The sequence below is a fragment of the Ctenocephalides felis genome, unplaced genomic scaffold (genome assembly GCF_003426905.1).
Source record: "Ctenocephalides felis isolate EL2017-DRISC unplaced genomic scaffold, ASM342690v1 CF-g0.4_SCAFFOLD_00845, whole genome shotgun sequence".
In the NCBI taxonomy this organism is placed as follows: domain Eukaryota; kingdom Metazoa; phylum Arthropoda; class Insecta; order Siphonaptera; family Pulicidae; genus Ctenocephalides; species Ctenocephalides felis.
Genome location: NW_020536999.1, coordinates 15,349,055 through 15,370,402, shown reverse-complemented (window position 1 = coordinate 15,370,402; position 21,348 = coordinate 15,349,055). Strand labels below are relative to the sequence as shown.

The 21,348-nt window shown below is 28.2% G+C and overlaps 4 protein-coding genes across 5 annotated transcripts in view; 1 reads left to right on the top strand and 3 right to left on the bottom strand.

The window, feature by feature from the left end:
• Positions 1–11,181, bottom strand: part of LOC113364148 (chymotrypsin-2-like) — a 12,979-nt gene extending 1,798 nt beyond the window's left edge. Inside the window, exons 1-5 of one of the 2 annotated variants that reach the window (XM_026606628.1) lie at positions 11,097–11,181; positions 10,886–11,033; positions 10,552–10,816; positions 10,371–10,481; positions 8,481–8,677 (exon numbers count right to left, since the gene is read on the bottom strand). In XM_026606628.1, the coding sequence (XP_026462413.1) occupies positions 8,528–8,677; positions 10,371–10,481; positions 10,552–10,816; positions 10,886–11,033; positions 11,097–11,142 (720 nt within the window). In that variant the 5' untranslated portion in view covers positions 11,143–11,181 and the 3' untranslated portion in view covers positions 8,481–8,527. Of the gene's footprint in view, positions 1–8,480; positions 8,678–10,370; positions 10,482–10,551; positions 10,817–10,885; positions 11,034–11,096 lie in introns of those variants that run through there. The other variant, XM_026606629.1, reaches the window with a different exon arrangement.
• On the top strand, positions 1,198–7,274 carry LOC113364147 (chymotrypsin-1-like). The gene is made up of 5 exons (XM_026606626.1): positions 1,198–1,292; positions 2,254–2,425; positions 3,989–4,280; positions 5,698–5,808; positions 6,861–7,274. The coding sequence occupies exons 1-5, from the start codon at positions 1,247–1,249 to the stop codon at positions 7,014–7,016; spliced, it is 777 nt and encodes a 258-aa protein (XP_026462411.1). The 5' UTR covers positions 1,198–1,246; the 3' UTR covers positions 7,017–7,274.
• A 1,141-nt stretch (positions 11,182–12,322) lies between the features above and the next one.
• On the bottom strand, positions 12,323–18,352 carry LOC113378825 (serine/threonine-protein kinase fused-like). The gene is made up of 14 exons (XM_026619444.1): positions 18,180–18,352; positions 17,827–18,086; positions 17,595–17,763; positions 16,446–16,601; positions 16,203–16,381; positions 15,960–16,126; positions 15,395–15,828; positions 15,057–15,362; positions 13,820–13,948; positions 13,669–13,745; positions 13,376–13,533; positions 13,153–13,309; positions 12,829–12,958; positions 12,323–12,581 (listed from the first exon to the last, which is right to left on the bottom strand). Exons 1-14 carry the CDS (start codon positions 18,288–18,290, stop codon positions 12,528–12,530), a joined length of 2,487 nt encoding a protein of 828 aa, XP_026475229.1. The 5' UTR covers positions 18,291–18,352; the 3' UTR covers positions 12,323–12,527.
• Positions 18,353–19,219: 867 nt separating this feature from the next.
• Positions 19,220–19,686, bottom strand: LOC113378818. The gene is made up of 2 exons (XM_026619432.1): positions 19,642–19,686; positions 19,220–19,566 (listed from the first exon to the last, which is right to left on the bottom strand). The coding sequence occupies exons 1-2, from the start codon at positions 19,670–19,672 to the stop codon at positions 19,220–19,222; spliced, it is 378 nt and encodes a 125-aa protein (XP_026475217.1). The 5' UTR covers positions 19,673–19,686.
• Positions 19,687–21,348: the final 1,662 nt, after the last annotated feature.

Here is a 21,348-nt window from a genome sequence, read left to right as displayed (position 1 = left end):
GGAAAAAACACCTTAGTCGGAATTGTTTCCTGGGTGAACAACCTTGTGGTGACGGATATTTCCCAGATGTATTTACCAGAGTTACCTCTTACTTAGATTGGATCGAAAAGCATATGTCGGAAAATTAAATTAAAAAAATGAAAACATTATTCATAAATACTAAGCAATGTTTTAATTGTAATATCGAATATTAAATAATTAAATAAATATATATTGGCAATCAGTTTTTGTCTATTAAAGTTAGACGACTAATATTTTTTTAAACTTCCCGAAGTTTATTCATGCAAAAAAATCTGTTTGTCTTATTTTATATTCTCTCGACGTTTAAAGTCATTCTGAATCGAATGAGACCAAATTTGGAAAAAGTTTGTGTGTGTTTCCTCGTAACTAATTATCGAAACTAGTGGTGTATGGCATCGTGCCTTAAGGCAAATTGCTAGAACTTCCCGTACCATATTGAAATATATGAATAATAAAATTTAGTAACAATTGGCATACCTCAGAAAAAATTGACGTATATGTGTATGTGTGAATAAAATTTTTCGTCCACATTTTCGGGCGCACGGATCAACCGATTCGAATGATTCAAAAAACATTCGATTCCTATTGATAGGGAGATGTGCTGATTAGTTTTTGGCAAAGGCAGGTCCAGCCGTTTCGGAGATACGGAGCAAAGAGTGCAAGAAATAGAAATCGAGTTTTTGAGAGAACGGAGCATCCGAATTGGATGATTCAAAAAACATTAAATTTGTAATGATGTGGGAAAGTGATGATTAGATTTTGGCAGATATAGGTCCAGCGGTTTCGGAGACACGGAGTTTAATGTGCAAAAATTGGCAGTTTTTGAGAGAACTAAGCATCCGATTTGAATGATTCAAACAATTTTTTGCTTGTCTTGATGAAACGATTGCTTAAAACATTTACAAAAAATTTTAAAAAAAAATCCAAAAAAATTAAGTTTGCCTCATAATTCATAGAAAATTCATAATTATATCATAGATTATCTCAATTGGAAATTGCAAACGGAAATTAATTTTTAGGCACTTGAGGTCGCTTTTACGTCACATAAAGTTGTTTTTCAGTAGTTTAAGTGGAAAAGTTTGAATTGAACTGGATTTTATTTGATAAGGTTATGAAAAAATAGTTAAGACTGATATAAAATCAATGAAAATTGGAAATTGCTTCATTTTAGTTTCTATTCTTAAATCAAATTAGTTTTTAGTGCTGTGATAAATAAAAGTTTAAAATGAAACTCATCATCGTGCTAGTATTTGTTTTAGGAATTTGTTCAGGTGAATTATTTACTTATAAAAGATATAAATGTATAAAATTTAACTAAATTGAAGTAAATTTATTTTTTTTGGATAATTTTCTGCTAACAGAATAAGATAATAAATTCTTGAATTTAGTTAAATTTCATACCTGTTTTACTAGTAACTCTTCCATTCTTATTACTTTATTGAACAAGTTTTTTGTTATTACATTTTTTTTATAGAAATTATGCTTTATTATATTTATATTTGTAAGAATTTGTTTTTAATTTATTTTATTGCTATTAAAAATTTATCAGTTCATGCGATAAGGTTATATAACAGATTATAACGGCTCATTATTTAAATAAAATAAATAATTTCATATAAGATAAATGTGAATATTTCACCTAAATTACAAACTTATGAAAAGAGTGAAATATAATTGATAGATATATAATTGAATTAAATAATTTTTTAAATTTATTTCCATACATATAATTTGTATTGTATTTATTTGTAATATATTTTTATATGTATTACTACTATTAGAGACATTACTACGTAATTTATTTTTTTTCGTCAACTAACCTGATTAACACATTTACTGCTATTCTAGTGTTTCTTTATTATAGGTGAGGGGATATATTTGTATCCCCATATGCTAATTTTTATTTTATTTTTATAAGGTTAATACTGAATGAAACCATTTCTAGAAACGTTAACTGGAAATTTTAAAAAAAGTTGTATAAAATAAGGATAAATAGAATTATTTCCGTTTGAAATAATTACGGTACAAAATTTAAATTTAATAATTTTATTTTACGAAAACCATTATTCTAAATAAATATTATTATTATAATTGCGTTCGACACCTTTCGTTTGACAACGGACTCACGCAACATATGCGTGCGCAGTAGTGAATAAGAAAAATAAAAATTGATAAAAATTATCAATCAAATTATTATTATCATTAAATATTATCAATTTTATATTACAACAGGATCACCACATTCAAGAATAATCTGTGGTCAAAATGCCAAAAAAAATTCGGCGCCATACATGGCATCGGTTCAACTTTTAGATAAAATTGATGGAGTCGAAAAATTGTTTCATTTTTGCGGAGGAGCAATAGTTAATGATAGATGGATTTTGACTGCTGCACATTGTTTGAGGTAATAAAAAGTTAACTAGTAGTGCCTTAAGGCAAATTGCTAGAACTTCCCGTACCAATAATTGATGATCATATTTTATAGGTATTTTAATAATAAGAATAAATTTTGTTTACATTTCTATGAGTTTCGTACTTCGTAATGTTCATCCTTCATCAAAAGGGCCAATTTTTTCAAAAATTTAAAAAATCGCAAAACTCGATTTTTTCAGAGTTCTAACAGAAAATTGATTTTTTTTTAAATTACCAAAATTAATTTTTGGTACGAGCAGTTTATTAGTTTTGTAAGGTATACGAAAATGCTCAGAAACCCCTGAAACTTTGCAGATGTATCCATGATGTATAAAAATTTGCATTTTTTGCGATTACTGTAGCTCAAAGGGAAGTTAAAAATCGGCTTATATACAAATACATGCACACGCACATACGTTTTCTAAGATAGGTCTCATTCAATTCAGAATGACTTGGAACGTCGAGAAACATAATATTAGCAAATCGGCTATAAAATCAAAAATCAGCAATTTTTTGTGATTATTTATGGTAAGGCGTAGATTACACCTTACTGCTGCCTTTGGCGTTATTACTTTTTAGAAAATTAATTACTGCACTTTTTAGTGCACACTGTAATCATTAGAAGAATGAAAAAACGGCAATAGACATAAAACTATAAATATTTATTTTAAATGGTTGAGTAAAATGTACGAGTTAAATTTCTTAAGATGTAGACTCTCGCAACTAGCAGTGAATATTAAATTTATAAACTTAAAAATATTATATAAAAATTATTAAAACTGCCTGGAAGGGGGAGTTCACAAATATACACTTATACAACTAATTAGAAAAAATATAATTAGAATAATTTACAATAATCCGTTTGTATTTTTGTTACGTAGTTATAGGATTTATTAAAACTCTCCTTCGATAATTCAGGTTGTTGGGTTATAATTTAACCCTTGTAGCTGTGGACTGTATTAAACACTGATTTGTTTGTATATTATGCATTTGTTGCAGTTCTAATTACAATCACTGATTTGTTACTAAGTTATAATGAAGAAGATATATTTATTTTTATTGGTTATTTACATGTTGTTAAGCGGACTTTACTTTTAGAAGTGAACAACTAGTTCAATTAAAACACTCCGCTACCCTCTCTACCAGGGGTAGCAACCATTCCGTGTAAAGCCTAATGCCATGAAGGTTGTCATCTTCATGGCCAATATAATAAAACGAAAAGACGTCCGAATACCGTTTAATACGGATGGTAGCAATAAACCTTGCCCATTTCTTTGAAAAGGTGAATGGATTTATAACCAAGATAAAATTTGATGCAATAATCAGTATACTTTTGTATTGAAAGGAGTTTATAATAATAATAGAATTGAAAGATTTGATTTACTTAGGCTATTTTAGAAAGAATACTTAATATATGCACTAATATTCGGTGCCTACATAAATGTAATTATATAAGTATTAAAAACGAATTCTTAACAAAAATGATAATGATTATATTTCAAATGAATCCCTAACAACTTACTTGAATTAATTTATACAATTTTATTCAATTTAGAGGCAAAGACCACCTCCTGGACAAACTGTTCATTGCAGTCGGCCTGACAAATTTAGGTGAAGGAGGCACCGTGTATCCTGTAGAAAAAGGCATCATGCACGAAGAATATGAACATTATGACATAGTCAACGATATTGCACTAATCAAAGTCAAATCTCCGATAGAATTCAATGAAAAAGTAACGACTGTAAAATTAGGTGAGGATTATGTTGGCGGAGACGTCCAACTTCGATTGACAGGATGGGGAGTTACGACAAATGAGGGAATCGGAAGCCCGAGTCAAAAATTACAGGTAGGGGAAAATTTAATTTCATTAGTTGTAAGTGGCATTTTGACTTAGGTCAAGGCGAATAATAATAATCAAATTAATCAATAAGAATTGATATTCAGATATTCAAGTAAAATGTTGCACTGTTATTTCTAAAATTCAATTTTTGTCAAAAATCAATCAGAAGGATTTACAACTAATATCATTTTAATATACTTATAATATCTGTAATTACATAAATTAAATTAATTTGTTCAACACATTATAACTAGTGTAATTGCTAGTTACCTACAAAACACAGAACGTACATATGATTCGGCATAGATTCTAACTAGAATTGTTTAAGCAAAGCGGCCAAATCGGTTTAAAATTAAATCTAGCGGCGCATGGTATTGTGTCTTAAAGCAAATTGCTTGAACTTTCACTACCGTAATAAAACTTTCAAAGAATAAAAATATCGTCGACAAACACATCTATGAATAAATATTATAAAAACTAGAATTTTCATTATTTATTCCTTGTAGACAAAATGTGAAAGCTTATTAGATTAGACGACGTTGTTTATCTATATTTGAATGAAATATATATAAACAAAATCTAATTAAGTAGATTTATTGTTAGAATGAACATATTTTATTTCAAATGCATCAATTTTTCGTTCGCAAAATATATGCTCTGAGCTAACAATTTGAAATAGTTCATGTAGTATCAACTACACAATCATAAAAAGTATCAAAAATAATTTTTTAAAAAAAATTACAAACGTGGGGGATTCGAATCTCGTAATCTTATCTTCTACTAAGGCGAACGAAAACTGCACTGACGCGCCAACCAACACAGCTATAACGACATGCTCAAGTGCAACACTTTGAGCGGATGTCTATCGGATCTAATCGGAATTTCTGCACTTTTTGCTCTGTATCCTTGAAACGGCTAGACCTGCCTTTGCCAAAAAATTAATCAGCACGTCTCCTTATCAATACGAATAGAATGTTTTTTTAATTATTCAAATCGGTTGATCGGTGTTCCCGAAATCATCGACAAAAATTTGTATCCGCACACACACATACATCTATTTTTTCGAGGAATGTCAACATGTTCAGAAACCTTTGAAACGTAAAGATATGCAAAAAATTTTATTTTCGATTTTTTTCGACTATAACTTACCATACGGGTTAGAAATATAGATATCAATAAATTACCATTCTGTTTCCAATATGGTCAAATAAAACAGAAAAAAACATTAAATGCGCTATACAATGTACACCAATATCACTAATTTTTACCTAATTATGTTTTAAGAAAACTAATAAAAGTAGTCATTCGTCAAGTAGTTTTGAATAAAATAGTTGTCCATCCATAATCATAAATATTTGATTATATTTCTAGTGAATTGAATACTGAAATTCTATATTATTCTACGTTTTCAATTTTTATTCAGGTCATGACAGCCAAATCACTAACTTATGAGGATTGCAAAAACGCAATTTATAAAAAGACTTTCGAAAGCCAAATTTGTGCACAGGCTAAAAAAGGAACCGGATCTTGTAAGGTGAGTTTAAAAAAAAATCTTCTCTCTTTAATTAATTTATTATGTTTGAAACTATTGCATTTTTGCATTGTAAACTATTGCATTTTTGCATGCAATTTTTAAATAATAAAGTTCTTCTGGAAACGTATTCTGAAATTTTGAATGAGAAAATTTACATAATTTTACCTATGAATCAAAATGAACTTCCCCTACAAAATATTAAAATTTTATAAGAATGATCCAATTTTTTTTTAAATTTAAAAAAAAATAGATTTTTGAGATTTTTAAATTTTTTGAAAAATATTGACCTTTTTGAAAAATTAGATTTTTTATACTTTGATACGGAACCCATAGAAATACAATCAAAATTTGTTCTTATTAATAAAATTCTTATTCTTATTAATAAAATATATCTATATATAATATGTGAAAATTTGATGTGCGTATGTCTAATGAATTACTTTTTCTATTGGATCTCCGAAACTGTTAAACTTGCCTCCAAATTTCATCAGTTCTTCATTTCGTCAATACAAATAAAATGTTTTTTGAATCTTTCAAATTGTTTGATTCGTTTTCTCGAAATCGTCGACGAAAAAATGTATCCGCACATACATACACTCACATACGCATACGTATACGCATATACACACATCCTTTTTATCTATGCTTGCCAAAATGTTCAGAAACTTTAAAACGTAAAGAAAAATAAAAATTATCAGTTTCGATTTTTCGTTAAAAATGTATTAGTAATGTTAAAAATGAATTAGTAATGAAGAAAAAGCCAAAAAATATGCTAATGGCGTCAACACTTAACGTTTTATCTAAAATATTTATTTTTTGTTTTCAAATCATTCTTTTTGTTGTTGAATTATGAAAATTAAATATTTTCATAATATCACATAAGACAATAAACTTAGAATTTTAGTCTTTTTACGCATGAGTAAATAACTATTACTCGAGGTTATTCACAATTACAATTTTTAGTCAATCTACAATTGGATTTTTAGTGAGTGTTAAAAATTGTGAATTTATTTTTTATTTTCACTTAATTATAAAAGTGTAAAATTTTTCAGGGTGATTCTGGTGGTCCATTAGTCCGAGGAAACAATACCCTGGTCGGTTTAGTATCCTGGGGTATGCAACCTTGTGGAAGTGGCTATTTTCCTGATGTCTACACAAGAATAACATCGTTTTTGGATTGGATTAACACGACAATGTCAGAAAATTAAATAGAAAAAAGTATTAAAATAGTAGTTAGAATATTTTGCGAATACTATAAAAGTATTGAAATAACGAATATTTGTATTGTATATAGGGCTGGTACCTAAAGACATTATTATTTGTTAAAACTGATATTTATTTTTATGACAAATTTCTATATTTATAATATTATTTTATATATATTTAATTGTATTTTAAATATGGACTGGTTCATCCAATGTTATAAATTAAAATTATAAAAATACATCTACTATTTTATACTAATTGAACAATGTTTGTTTTATCACTAATTAAAGTTAAAAATTAAGTTAAGGATATCTAAAGAGCTATTTTTAATTTCCCGTAGGGTAAGTTATTGTAATCGTCCAAAAATCGCAATTGAAAATTTTTGCATATCTTCACGTTTCAGAGTTTCTGAACATTTTGGCATACCTCAGAAAAAATGGATGTGTGTGTATGTATGTATGGATACAATTTTTCATCTACGTTTTTGGGCGCACGGTTTAACCGATTTGAATGGTTCAAAAAAACAATCGATTTCTATTGATAGGAAGATGTGCTGATTAGTTTTTGGCAAAGGTAGGTCTAGCCGTTTCGGAGATACGGAGCAAAGAGTGCAGAAAATAGAAATCGAGTTTTTGAGAGAACAAAGTATCCGTTTTGAATGATCCAAAAAACAATTGGATTCGTAATGATGAGGAAAAGTGGTGAATAGATTTTGACAATGGCAGATCCAGCCGTTTCGGAGATACGGAGCAAAGAGTGCAGAAAATAGAAATCGAGTTTTTGAAAGAACAAAGAATCCTATTTGAATGATCAGAAAAACATTCAATTCGTAATGATGGGGAGAAGTGGTGATTATTTTTTGGTAAAAGCAGGTCCAGCCGTTTTGGAGTAACGGAGCAAAATGTGCAAAAAATGGCAGTTTTTTTAATGAATAAGCATCCGATCTGAATGAATCAAAACCTTTCTGCTTATGTTGAAGAAACGATTGTTTTTGGAAAAAGAAAAAAAATTTATTTCATTTTTTTTTAATTTCCAAAAAAACTTTTTTTTGAATATCTAAAATTATTCAGATTTTCAAAGTTTTAATTCGGTGCGCAAAAGTTCCAGCAATTTGCTTCAAGGCGCGATATACATCACCATCAGTTTATTATTTTATTTTATTCAATGTTTTGGCTTTTTCATTAAACATTTAGTTTAAATTTATGTGTTTTTTTCATATAAGGTTGTCAAATATCTCCCTTCCGCCTTTTTGTATTATAAACCAAGAGCATAAAAGCGGAAGGGAGATATTTGACAACCTAATATTTTAAACTTTACCGTTACTACTGAATAATGACACACATACGGTGTCGAAACGTACATAATAATTAAATTATTTATTGCTATTTGGCCTGGAATAAAAATTTTATGAATATATTATATAGCTATAGATGTGCCTGTGTGTGGTAAAATTAATAACACAGTATTATTCCTTTCAATAATTTATTTCAAATATAAATTAGCAACAATTTTATCATTCATCATCGGCGATCTTCTCCTTGATCCATTCGGCATAGTGTGAGACTCTAGTGAAGACGTCAGGTTTGCCGAGGGCGCAGGGGATTCCCCAAGAGACAACCCCGTGAAGTTCTCCATTTACGACCAATGGACCACCGGAGTCACCCTGGTAATATTAGGTTTCTTCGTGGTTATATCAATCGAATAGAGTATAATTCTTTTAAATTTTTAGGTCACTTATTTATCACTGGTAAAAATGAGCTGGGAAACCCTGGTGATGCTCAGGTATGAACGACCCTTATTGCCTCTATTTAATAATTAACTTCACGTAGGGTAAGTTAAAGTAATCGCAAAAAAGTTGAGAATGAACATTTTTGCATATCTTTACGTTTCAGAGGTTTCTGAACATTTTGGCATACTTTAGAAAAAATTAAATTTTTCAAAAAAGTCACTATTTTCAACAATTTCAAAAATCTCAAAACTCTAATTTTTTTAAAAAATTTCAAAATCCTCATTTTTTTCAAAATTTCAAAGAATTTTTAAAAATTTTAATGTTCGGTGCAGAAAGTAATCGCAAAAAAATCGAAAATAAATTTTTTTGCATATCTTTACGTTTCAGAAGTTTCTGAACATTTTGACATACCTTAGAAAAAATAGATGTTCAAAATTTTCAGAAAAATTTAAAGTATAAAAAATTTTTTTTTTCAAAAGCCTTTTTTTACAAATATTTCAAAATTCTCAAAAATCTAATTTTTCTCAAAAATTTCAAAATTCTCATTTTTTTTCAAACTTTCCAAAAAATTTCAAAGGAATTTTAATTTTAATTTTCGGCACGGAAAGTAATCACAAAAAAATCGAAAATGAAAATTTTTGCATATCTTTACGTTTCAGAGGTTTCTGAACATTTTGGCATAACTTAGAAAAAATTGATGTTCAAAATTTTCAGGAAAATTTAGAGTATAAAAAAATTTCGAAACAAAAAAAAAATTCAAAAAGTCATTTTTTTCAAAAATTTCAAAATTCTCAAAAATCTCATTTTTCTGAAAAATTTCAAAATCCTCTGAAATCTAATTTTTTTTCAAAGTCTTCAATAAAATTTTGAAGATTTTTTAAAAAAATTAATTTTCGGCGCGGAAAGTAATTCGAAATATAAAAAAAAGATATTTCAAAAATGTCGATTTTTATTCAAAAAATTCAAAATTCTCAAAAATCTCATCTTTTTAAAAAAAATTCAAAGCATTTTTGAAAATTAAACTTTCGGCGCGGAAAGTAATTGCAAAAAAATCAAAATAGAAAATTTTTGCACATCTTTACGTTTCAGAAGTTAATGAAAATTTTGGCATACCTTAAAAATTTAAAGTATAAAAAAAAATTAAAATATAAAAAAAAATTAAATTTTTCAAAAGTCATTTTTTTTCAAAAATTGTCAAAAATCTCTTTTTTTTAAGTTTTCACAAAAATTTGGAAGGTTTTTTTAAAAATCTTAATTTTCGGTAGGGAAAGTTCCTGCGATTTGCCTTAAGGCACGATGCCATGCACCACTATTTTGTTTTTGGTTTTGAAATTATAGAAACAGTCCCATAACATTAATGTTCGTATTATAAGTAGATTTTCATATCATCAGCCATATATATATCGGAAAACTTATATTGGAACCGTACCATTTTTTTTTATTTACCGAAGTTGTACTTTATTATATTTACTTACTTAGTAAATGAGTTTCCAAGAATGATAACTTACCATGATAGTTTTCACATAATTCTAATTATCATACCAAATTCACATAGTCTAATTACCGTAGCATTTTATAATTTATAACAAACCTTAAAAAATCAGTTTTCAGTTTATTTATCACTTACCATGCAAGCTCCTTTTCCTTTTTCTACAAATGCACATATCTGACTTGGGTAAACCACATGCTGGTGAGCCTTCTTGCAAATTTTGTGGCTGATGGTAAAAGTATTCAATTCCTGCAACAAACAAATAATAAGAAAAAAAATATTTGTATTGCATTTATATTTGTATTACTATTTTTATTACCTGCAATTCGTTTGGTGCAGGGTCATCAGCTCCTAATCTGCCCCATCCTGTAAGACGAGCTTCTTCACCTCCTTCGACATATTCTTCGCCCAAAGGAATTGGTTGTACCCTGTAGTTGAACTTAATTGGCTTCTTAACTTTTACAAGTGCCAAATCATAATTATTTGTTTCGGAATCGAATGGCAATGTGACTATTTCGGCTACTTGGTATCTATAGCCTTCCTGGTCTAATCTGTTAATACCGACTACTACCTCAAAACGTCTCCTAGAATAGAAATATAAGATATTTGTGTTAATTTGTAAATTTTTGAATATTTCTTTAATTCATATTTACCCCATGCAATGTGCAGCTGTAATGATCCAGTATTTGTTCAAAATAGAACCTCCACAAAAGTGGAAGTTTTTAAATTGTAGTGAAACCTGATAAGGAGCAGAGGCATCATCAGCGTTCTCGCCTCCAACGATCCTTCCAGCCGGATTGGCTAAAAAATACCATCATTTGTCAATTATCTAGAAACTAGAAACATATGTTTTTATATTTTTACCTGAGACAAAGCAGATGGTTGCCAGTAAAACAATGAACGTCTTCATCGCGTTTATTGCTAAGAAATGACCCTGCACCTTGATCCATCCCAATTTATACGCAATCGATGACGAATGATAAATATGAGCACTACTTGAGACTACTTGAGACATATTTCCAATTCTGATAAGAATCGAAGTTTTGCGCAAAATTTCACTTTTGTCATAAGTTTAAAATCCACGGGAAATCAGAAACAGAATATTGTTTGAAGATGATATCGATTGACCCGCGCGGGGTCAATTCAACTATTAAAATTATAAAAACCGTCGAAAAAAAAATTCAACAGTTAATTACAAGAAATTGTGCTAGCGAATTTTTATCAAAAACTAATCAGGTCGATTACCAACCAATATTTTTCAAACAATTTAGACGAACATTTTTCAATTTTCTGCTATTTACAAAAAAACGGCTTGGCCGATCGTCGCGCTAACCCAACAAACGCAAGTTCTCATCGAGATACATCAAATGGCTTTTAAATTTTTGAAATCTGTCCAGCCGTTTTTGAGAAAACGTCAACACAGACACACACACATACTTTTCCAAATTTGGTCTCATTCGATTCAGAATGGGTTGAAACGTTGAGAAAATATAAAATTATAATTATAAATAGCGAATCGGATTTTTTTATGAAAACAAACTTCTTCGAGAAGTTAATAATGCACTTGTATTGTATTAAACAGTTTCAAACAGTTCTTAAAAAAAATCTATGAAGATTTTACTTAATAATAATCAAAGATTTGATTCAATGGTAATTTTTAGGTTGATATTTTAAAACTCAGTAAAATTTGTTTTTAAAAAAACGCGAATAGTCCATGAAGGAATACCTTTCCATAGTATTACAACCACTAGCCTTATAAAGCATATTTTAGTTGCCACAAACTGTGCAAATTTAAGATATGTATTAAATACATATTATATTATATATTGCATTTTACAAATATTCACTTAACAAAATTAGTTATTTTATAACATATTTCATTACCTCAATAGAAATATTTCTTAATAAAATAACTTATTACAGTGAGTATCTAACAAAAATGAGTAAAAATTTATACATAATATTATATGGCACATTTGATTTTTTAATTATATCAAAAATTTTAGTATTGTACTGGCAATTAGAATTGTATGTACAATTCTAATTGCCAGAACTTATTAGCACCCTTATTATATTATTAATAACGACATTATCATATTAATTTAAATACTATCAATTAAAAGTTGAATCTCAATAATGCACTTATATGGTATTAAAGTTGTATAAAAATTTCTGTTGTAAGCATTTTCAACAGTTCATATAAGAACCTATGAAGATCATTTATAAAAATACTTGACTTGAAAATACAACTAAAATAAAATTAGTCTTTAAATATTTACACTCTCTGTCATGAAGTTATTTTTGATAAAATGGTAGTGACTTGAGTTCGGCAATTGTTTCCTCTGCAGTCTGTAAATAGATTATTAGATTATTCAAATGGAATATGAAGAACAAACTAATTTTATTTTTGGGATTCAGAAAACGAATTACATGGTCCGATCAATAATAGTTCTTTCTGTTATTGTACTTAAATGTTATTTAGAAAAAGCATAGAAAATGACTAAAGGGCATTTGTAAAAACAATGTGTACATACTTGATAAAGTATCTTTTGCATACTAAGCTTTTTTATATTGAGAAAGCAAAAAATTTAAGTACCATTGATAAGTCTACATCATCTTCTTCAAGAAGATCTTCTAACTTATTTCTTATTTCAGCACACCAGTAATTCTGCAAAGTAGAACAGCTGAAGCGTCCTAGTAAACGAACTAGATTACAAGTTCTCAGTCTTAAATAGAAACAATTCAGGTGAAATTATATCAAATATTGAACACATTATTATTAGAAATTACAATTAATAAATAAACTTCATATGTATTTACACATTTTCTACTTTCCTAACAGTAGCAATAATAAAATCTCCAATATATTTTTTTTTACTCCAAATAATTAAAATAAATTAAATTATATAAGTTATGATACCTTAATAAATTATCTTGATACAATAATAATTCCATAATTCTCGCCAGTCCATTGTCTAAAACAATATCTTCAATTAGTTGAGCATTTTCTGGAAGACAACACATCACACTGCACAAAATTGCAATGATATCACTTGCAAGTTTTACACCTTTTGCATCTATAAGTAAAAATATATATTCATATATATGCAACAAAAATTTAATTATCATTTTTATCATATTACCAGGTATCATTAGTTCCTGTATAAGATTTTTAGCCGATAAAACAACTACAGCATCACAAAACTGTGAAGCAAATTGTTCGGCTGAATGTAAAAGATGACATACTAATAAATACATATTCTCAAAAGCTAAAAGATCAGAATCAGTGAACTGGTCTCGCCTGCAATTAAAAAATATGGTAAATAAATCTAATTGACAAAACAACAATAATTAATAAAAATAGTGGATGAGGCTAATTAAATTATATATAGTTTCAAATTTATGTAGAATAGATTATTAATTGCTATTAACTTACTTTAAAGTTTCCTTCCGTTTGCATATAAGCACCGAAGCATAAACTAAGTTTGCAACAAGTTTAACATCATAATAAACCTGTAATAAGTGAAAGAATATTATAAATAAATAAACCGTAAAAATAATACACAACAAGAATGTGTATAACTTACTTTCAGTACTGGTTCGATATCACCAGTATTTCTAGAAACAACTAATGGAATTGCTAATAATTGCGCTACACTTTTTGCTACTTCACTGCTTACACAATTATGTCTTAGAGGTGATATAATAATACTGAGCTGAAAAAACACCAGATTTAACAAATATATATATATATATATATATATATATATATATATATATACCAAACCAGGAAAAACACAAAAAAAAATATATAAAATTTATTAAACACTAAACTTATGCAGAAGAATATCATAACTAATAATAATTAATAAAAGAGAAATTAAAGGAGCACATATTGCCCTCCAATATTGTATGTATTCAATCGCAGTGCATTATGAAAACTGATCAAGGTTACGCAGCACGTGTGGTGGAGTGAGTTGACGCGGGGTGTAAGAAACAAATGAGGAATGAGAAACAGAGAAGGGATATAACGAACAAAAGATTCTAATACTATATAGAATTACTTTTCATGAAATTTATAATGACTTTGTAACTGTAGAGGAATTCCGTTTGTTGGCACAAGAAATATTAGGTTGTCAAATATCTCCCTTCCGCTTTTTTGCTATTGGTTTATAATACAAAAAGGCGGAAGGGAGATATTTGACAACCTAATATTAAGAGATATAAGTAACGACTTAACTATCTTCCTAAGGTCACAATTCTTTTCAATATATAGGATGGTAAGATTTGACATGTTGAAAGTATAGTTCAAGTTAATCATATGTTCTGATAACATAGTTTTGTATTGATTTGGGTTTCTAGAATTATATATATGTTGGCAAACCCTCTTGGGTATATATTGGGAATTTTTCCAATATTGCAATCATTACAGTCCAACCAATAAACCGAATTAGTAACCCTATCAGTGGGAGTTTTTGACTTAAGAGCATAAAAAAGGCAACTGCATGTGTTGTTGAAAATGAAAACTAAAAGAAAATCTTAGGCGGCAAATTACTTTTTTTAAAGAATAAGAAAAATTGCTTAAGAAAGGTAAACAAATAACATCTTCATATTTATCTAAAGAGGAATAATTTGATTTTGAACAAGAATTGTTAGGGTATGAAGAACTGTTTAAATTGTTATGTAAAAACTCTAATCTTTTTTTAACGATGTTATTAACTGAATATGACGGATAAAAATATTACGTGTTCTAAAAATATACATATGTTTGGCATAGATTTTGAAGAAAATATGAATATTATTGAATTCATGAAAAATACTCACCAAATTTTGTTGTTTTAGTGAATCTAAATCACCATCTAATACTTCTCTCATAGTTTTATGAATAAATGCAAGCCACTCTTCGTTTTCAATAGGCTGATCAATTCCTAAGCCGCTACTATCTAATGGTTCGTTACTTAAATCTATTTGAGACTTAGCTTCCTCCTCACATGTACCTTGATTAGAATCTTCCTTCTCATCTTGACCAGTGTTGCTCATGGTTTTTGGTTTATTTTCAATATTAATATTCTTAGAATCCTTTCTAATTTTACTTTTAGCGCCAGTAGATTTTTCAGACGTTCTACTTTTATTTGCACTGTTCGTAGTTGAAATGTTTTTGCTTCTTCAGTTTTGACCAAATTACAACTGTTTATTGATTTGCTTAACGTTTTGGTATCTTTGTTAACTGATTCTGTGTGTCCAAGCTTTAATGAAAAATTATCTAAATTTTGACTAAGCTTTCGCTTTTCTAAGAAACTTTTTTTTGTTTTATTATCGGATTGTCTGGTGATTTTCGCAATATCTATATTACTATGTGAGTATTTCGGTATATTAGTTTTAGTTAATGATAAAGTGTTATTTGTTTGAACTTTCAATATATTGTTTAGTTCTTCTATGTTGCTATTCATGTTATTTATAACTAAATTATTTGATTTCAATTTGGATTCATAATGAGCTTGTATTGGCTGAGGAAGATTCTGAACCATTCTTACAGGTTTGCGTAGTTCAGGATCTGTTTCAAATTCACTTATATTTCCTTCGACATCTGTATTACCTTAAAAAGAAAATTAACAGCATTACAATATAATATTGATACACCATGGTAAAACTATAGATTTTTATATTCTATTTAACTCAGAATAACAAATGAATTGATAATATATTTAATATATTTTATTAATCTACCTAAATCAGTCTTTAAAGTATCTCGCAAGCTAAGCTCATCAAATGCATTTTTAACACTATCAGAGCTACATGTTGTTTCATTTTCTAAAACCGTTGGTGTATCATTGCATTTGTCTTCAGTTACAACTTTGGTCTCATTATATTCTTGAACTGGTATTGCACAAGATCTGAAATAGGTATAAATTGTTTGTACATTTATAATCTATAATATTGTTTGTAGATTTTATTATTATTTTTACGTACTTATTTTCTATAGCTTTCATATGTTGCAATTCTTTAGCTTCTGCTTGGGATTTTGTTAATGGATGTGTGAATGGTGATACAGATGTTTCATCTAAAATTATTATATGCCCTTGTACAAATTCATGAATTAATATATTCTGCCAAGATAATCTATCCAAAGGATTCTTTTGCAGCAGACCCTGAAAGGAAATTATTTAGATATTAATTATTAACTAATATAACTGTAATACTAGATAAATTTACCTGTAAGAACGAGATGCATTCCTGTGATATAAAACTTGGCCATCTGACGCGTTCATGTTTAATTAACTGAATTAAATGTAAGATTGATGTTGTAGAAAACGGAGGCTCTCCAACTAAAGTTTCATATATTATGCAACCTAAAGACCATAAATCTGCCTGAAATATTTAATTTATTAACTTTACTTCCCGTAGGTCAAGTTATAGTAATCGCAAAAAAATCGAAAATGAAAATTTTTATATATCTTTACGTTTCATACCTTAGAAAAAATGGATGTATGTGTGTGTGTGTATGTGTGTGTGTCTGTATGTGTGTGTGTATGTATGTGCGGATACAAATTTTCGTCGACGATTTCGGGAACACGGATGAAGCGATTTGAATAATTCAGAAAACATTCGATTCGTATTGATAAGGAGACGTGCTGATTAGTTTTTGGCAAAGGTAGGTCTAGCCGTTCCGAAGTAACGGGGCAAAAAGTGCCGAAAACGGTAACTCAGTTTTTAAGAGAACGGAGCGTCCGATTTGAATAATTCAAAAAACATTTTATTTGTATTGACTAAATGAAGAACTGTTCAAAATTTTGGAAAGGCAGGTCCAACGACTTTGGAGATATGGAGGAAAAAGTAAAAAAATGAGCCATTTGGCGGTCAAAAATGATCATTAGACATATGCACATCAAATTATCAGATATTTTATAGAGATTTTAACAATAAGTATAAATTTTGTTTACATTCCCATGGGTTCCGTACCAATGTTTACGCGTTAGACGTCGATGCGGCGCTTACGCGCTTTGATATTTCGTCTTTATGCAGTGAAAGCAGTACGGTTGTTTTAAATAAACCTTCAGAATTTCCAAAATATGTCAAAATGTAGAAAACATTTTTCTTTTCAAAAAAAATTTGTTTTCAAAAAAAAAAATTTTTTTTAAAAGTAATTTTTTGTCAAATTTATAGTTTCTCAAAAATCTAATTTTTTCGAAGTAAAATTTTTTCAAAAATGTTAATTGTTTTTTAAAAAATAATAATTTTTGTGCGGAAAGTTCCAGCAATTTGTCTTAAGGCACGATGCCTTAATTGCCTTAAGACAGAATTCCACTTACAGCTAGTTTACATCAATGATCAACAAGGATAACTTTGATATTGTTTTCTTACCTGATGATCATATGGCTGTTCAGACATTAACTCAGGTGCCATATATAACGGAGTCCCTTTGATAGATGTCAGAACATGAGTACCAGTAGTCATGGTGCGAGCAAGACCAAAGTCACATAACTTAAATTTTCCATCCACGTCTTGCAAGATATTTTGTGGCTTCAAATCTCTAAAAATATATATCAACTACTAAATACTAAGTGCTTGAATTAAGATTTAACTTTCATTTTACCTGTGCAATATTCTATGCGAATGTAAATAGTATAGTGCAGATACCAAATCCCATGTCAGCACACGAGATTTTTCTTCCCCTAAGCTCCCATCTTTTGCCAATATAGTATGTAAATCCTTATGAGCAAATTCAGTAACGACCACCATTTGAGATGGAGTATCAAAAGAATCTAGCATTCGAATTATATTGGGATGATTCAAGTGCTGCTGTATTTCGCATTCTCTATGGAAATTCACAAGCTCTTTAGCTGATCGACCATGCTGAAATAAATGAGATTGAGAAGTTTAGAATCATTTCTGAAGTTTATATCGTAAAGTATATTTAAACTGTATTTGTTTAGATGATTTACCAACCTTTCGAATAATTTTCAGAGCAACAGTTTCCCCACTAGATTTATTATTAGCTTTATATACTCTTCCAAAAGAGCCTTCACCGACTAGACATACAATTTCAAACTGTTCCATTTCATACTATATATAATTGTTTTTAATTTTATTTATTTTACTGTATATAAAATTGCAATATATTCTAAATGTACATGATTTTTAACGATATTATGCGGAGACACGTAAAAAATGTATTACAACATTTTCGAACATTTATTGTTTAATTTACCATGTAAATTATAAAAACATCGTATAAAATAATAGTTAATTGAAATGTTTGTATTGCTGTTGTGCATATTTTCTGTTGACATTGCTCATTCATAATTATTTAAAGGTTATGTAGTATGTGGTTAATAAAAACGTTTTTTTTTTTTAAATGTAATATATTATGATTGTATATTCATAATAATATAATAAATAATATATATATTATTGTCCATACAAACACAAGTGCATTAAAATTATTGCAATTAAGCTTCATTTAAATGGAAATAGAAAATCAACATGAACTTCTTAGTAATAACTTAAAATAGAATACAAATTTTAATAGTAGAAAATGTGTGCTTTACATCTATTAAAATATATTATTTAGTATTTTTTGTCATTAGTATTATTACAAAATGTATAACCCTTTAATGTGATTTTAAATTGAAATAAACGATTATTTAAATTCAAATTTTGCGCTAATGATTTGTGGACGTAACTTTCCCTAGCCTCTTGTTGCTATGGCAACCCACTCTCTTCTTTATCTATGATGGCAACATTGCGCAATTTAAATTTTATTAATAGTTTATTTGAATTTAAATCTTGCATTGAAATATTATTTTATTTTGTAGTATAACAATGATACCAAGAATATAATCGGATCAAGATAACAAAGCAAAAGATAACAAACAGCACATCCGGTTTAAATACAATAATATAATTCTATCTTATATTATACATCGTCCAGAAACTTGACTTTATATTTAGACATTAATATAATTTTCGATGTATTGCAACTTGTGTTAATAATACATATTGCTGTTGTAAATATTATTCTGCTTATACACAGAAAAAGGTACAATTTCATATCGTTTTCGTCTGATTTTTGTATCCGGTTCCCTCAAAATAATTTCACTTTTCATTGGCTTCTCCTTATAGTATGAAAAATCTTTTAAGTAATCGTTATAAATAGAGTACTCAATAATATTTTTACTCAATGAAGATATATGATCAGCATGTTGAGTATTTTTGTTGATGAAAGCTTTTGTCTCATGCGGTTGATCTGAATTAGCAAACCCTTTTTTATTTTTGATATTTCTTAACATTTGGAACAAGCTAACCACACATGCCCATTGGTAATAAAGGAACACTGAAAATAATATAGAATATATAATAAATATATACACACTCAATGAAATGTACTATGAACAATATATGAACTTACAGAAGACAAATCCTCCCGTAATGCTTGACATAAACAGTACATCAAGTCCCACAAAATTTTTGATAATTTTCATAATAATTACAATATAATTAATAAACATGATAATCTTATAAATTCTATTACAATGAATATCATCAAGCATATCATTGAGAGCTAAAAATATTGAAATGATACATATATTCATTTTATGTATGTAAATTTGATATAAATTGTTCAATTATGTAATATTTTAATCAACTTACATACACAGTTCCAAAAAATGAGAACTGCACAAGAAGCAAGACTAAAACTTGCAACACTATATACAGTATTGATAATCCAGATTCTTCATCTTTAATTAAATAATTTTAACTATTATAATTAAATAATATGTATATGTATATTTCTTCTAAACTCACCATCATTTAAGAAAATTATAAATGAGCGCAAAATCAAAAAATCGTAGTCCAAAAGACTTTCTTATACACAGGTACCATTGTGGCAAATAAAATATAGCAGCAACGACATTTGAATCTGAAAAATAAAAAATAATCAAATTAAACTACTCGCTAAGAGACTGAAATATATAATATACAATTCATAACATAACTTTTTGGAGAGTTTGGAAATATATAATTTAAATTGAAAATCCACCTAATACACTTAGTTTTTACAGACTTTTCTAAGAGAACTTACGATTGCTGAAAGTGCTGTTATAAGACACCCTAAACGTACTGTGAACCAAGAACAAAAACATATACATACACACCATTATAGCTTATTTATTTAATAAAAAGCTATAGAAATTATAGAAAAAGTTACTGAATTGTTGCACATTTTGTGGCAATATTATATTTATTGATTTACTTATTACAAGTATACATTACCTCAGATTTTATCTGCTAATTGCAGATGATATCTATTATTGATTATTTTTGTAACATATGAATGCTATTAAGTCAGGTAATTTCCTCCTGATAGTCATAATGATAATAACCATAAATATTTATTATTTCATTTATTTAAACTTTCTCACATATAAAAAAATTATCTAAGTTATATTTAAGTCATTTTCACACGTGTCTGATTAACAAAGTCTTTTCTGCTGTGTGAATCTTTGGGCACAATATAAAAGCTTAAAGCGCCATCATATACAATAAAATTCTTTTGAGTAGTAATTTGTTCAAGAGTTAAAGTCTTGCTTAGTAGAAAAACTTGTCCGAGATATCTATTTTCAAAATAAGCATTTAAATTTTCAGGTTTGTATTCGTTTTTAACATCCCAATTGGTTCTCTCCAAAGATTTCTTGAAGATTATCATTAATGGTAGTTGCTTCTGGAACGCTTTGCAAGCAATCTATTGTTAGATATTCCGGATAAAGAAATAATATTGGCCAGTGTAATATATTATTTTAACATTTATAGGATTTTTTAGTATAGGTTCATAATTAGGTTGTGGAACATATTTTAAATCACCGCAAAGCAATTTCATCAAAAAATTTAATTTACGTTCATTTAAAATTTCTACCGTAGTCTCAATGCAAGTTTTCCTTAATTTTGCATGGCCTGCTTTCTTTTATCTCTTTCCGCTTTTGTTTTATGTTCAACAGCTTTAATCCTCATTTTCAAAATATCATGATCGTTATCACCAACTAAATAATCGTCACAAAATTTTTATACACTGCTCGTAATCTTTTAAGGAGAATGCACACTCGATGGCACGTTTTTT

Bases quoted from the DNA above. Each gene is read 5' to 3' on its own strand.
- LOC113364147 (XM_026606626.1), top strand. From the start codon at position 1,247: ATGAAACTCATCATCGTGCTAGTATTTGTTTTAGGAATTTGTTCAG. The intron at 1,293-2,253 runs GTGAATTATTTA...ATATTACAACAG, and splicing joins TGTTTTAGGAATTTGTTCAG to GATCACCACATTCAAGAATA. The intron at 5,809-6,860 runs GTGAGTTTAAAA...AAAATTTTTCAG, and splicing joins AAGGAACCGGATCTTGTAAG to GGTGATTCTGGTGGTCCATT.
- LOC113378825 (XM_026619444.1), bottom strand. From the start codon at position 18,290: ATGGAACAGTTTGAAATTGTATGTCTAGTCGGTGAAGGCTCTTTTGGA. The intron at 18,087-18,179 runs GTTGGTAAATCA...CATTTATTTCAG, and splicing joins CTCTGAAAATTATTCGAAAG to CATGGTCGATCAGCTAAAGA. The intron at 12,959-13,152 runs GTATCATAACTT...TTTCTATTTAAG, and splicing joins TATCAAGATAATTTATTAAG to ACTGAGAACTTGTAATCTAG.
- LOC113378818 (XM_026619432.1), bottom strand. From the start codon at position 19,672: ATGTCAAGCATTACGGGAGGATTTGTCTTCT. The intron at 19,567-19,641 runs GTAAGTTCATAT...TATTATTTTCAG, and splicing joins TACGGGAGGATTTGTCTTCT to TGTTCCTTTATTACCAATGG.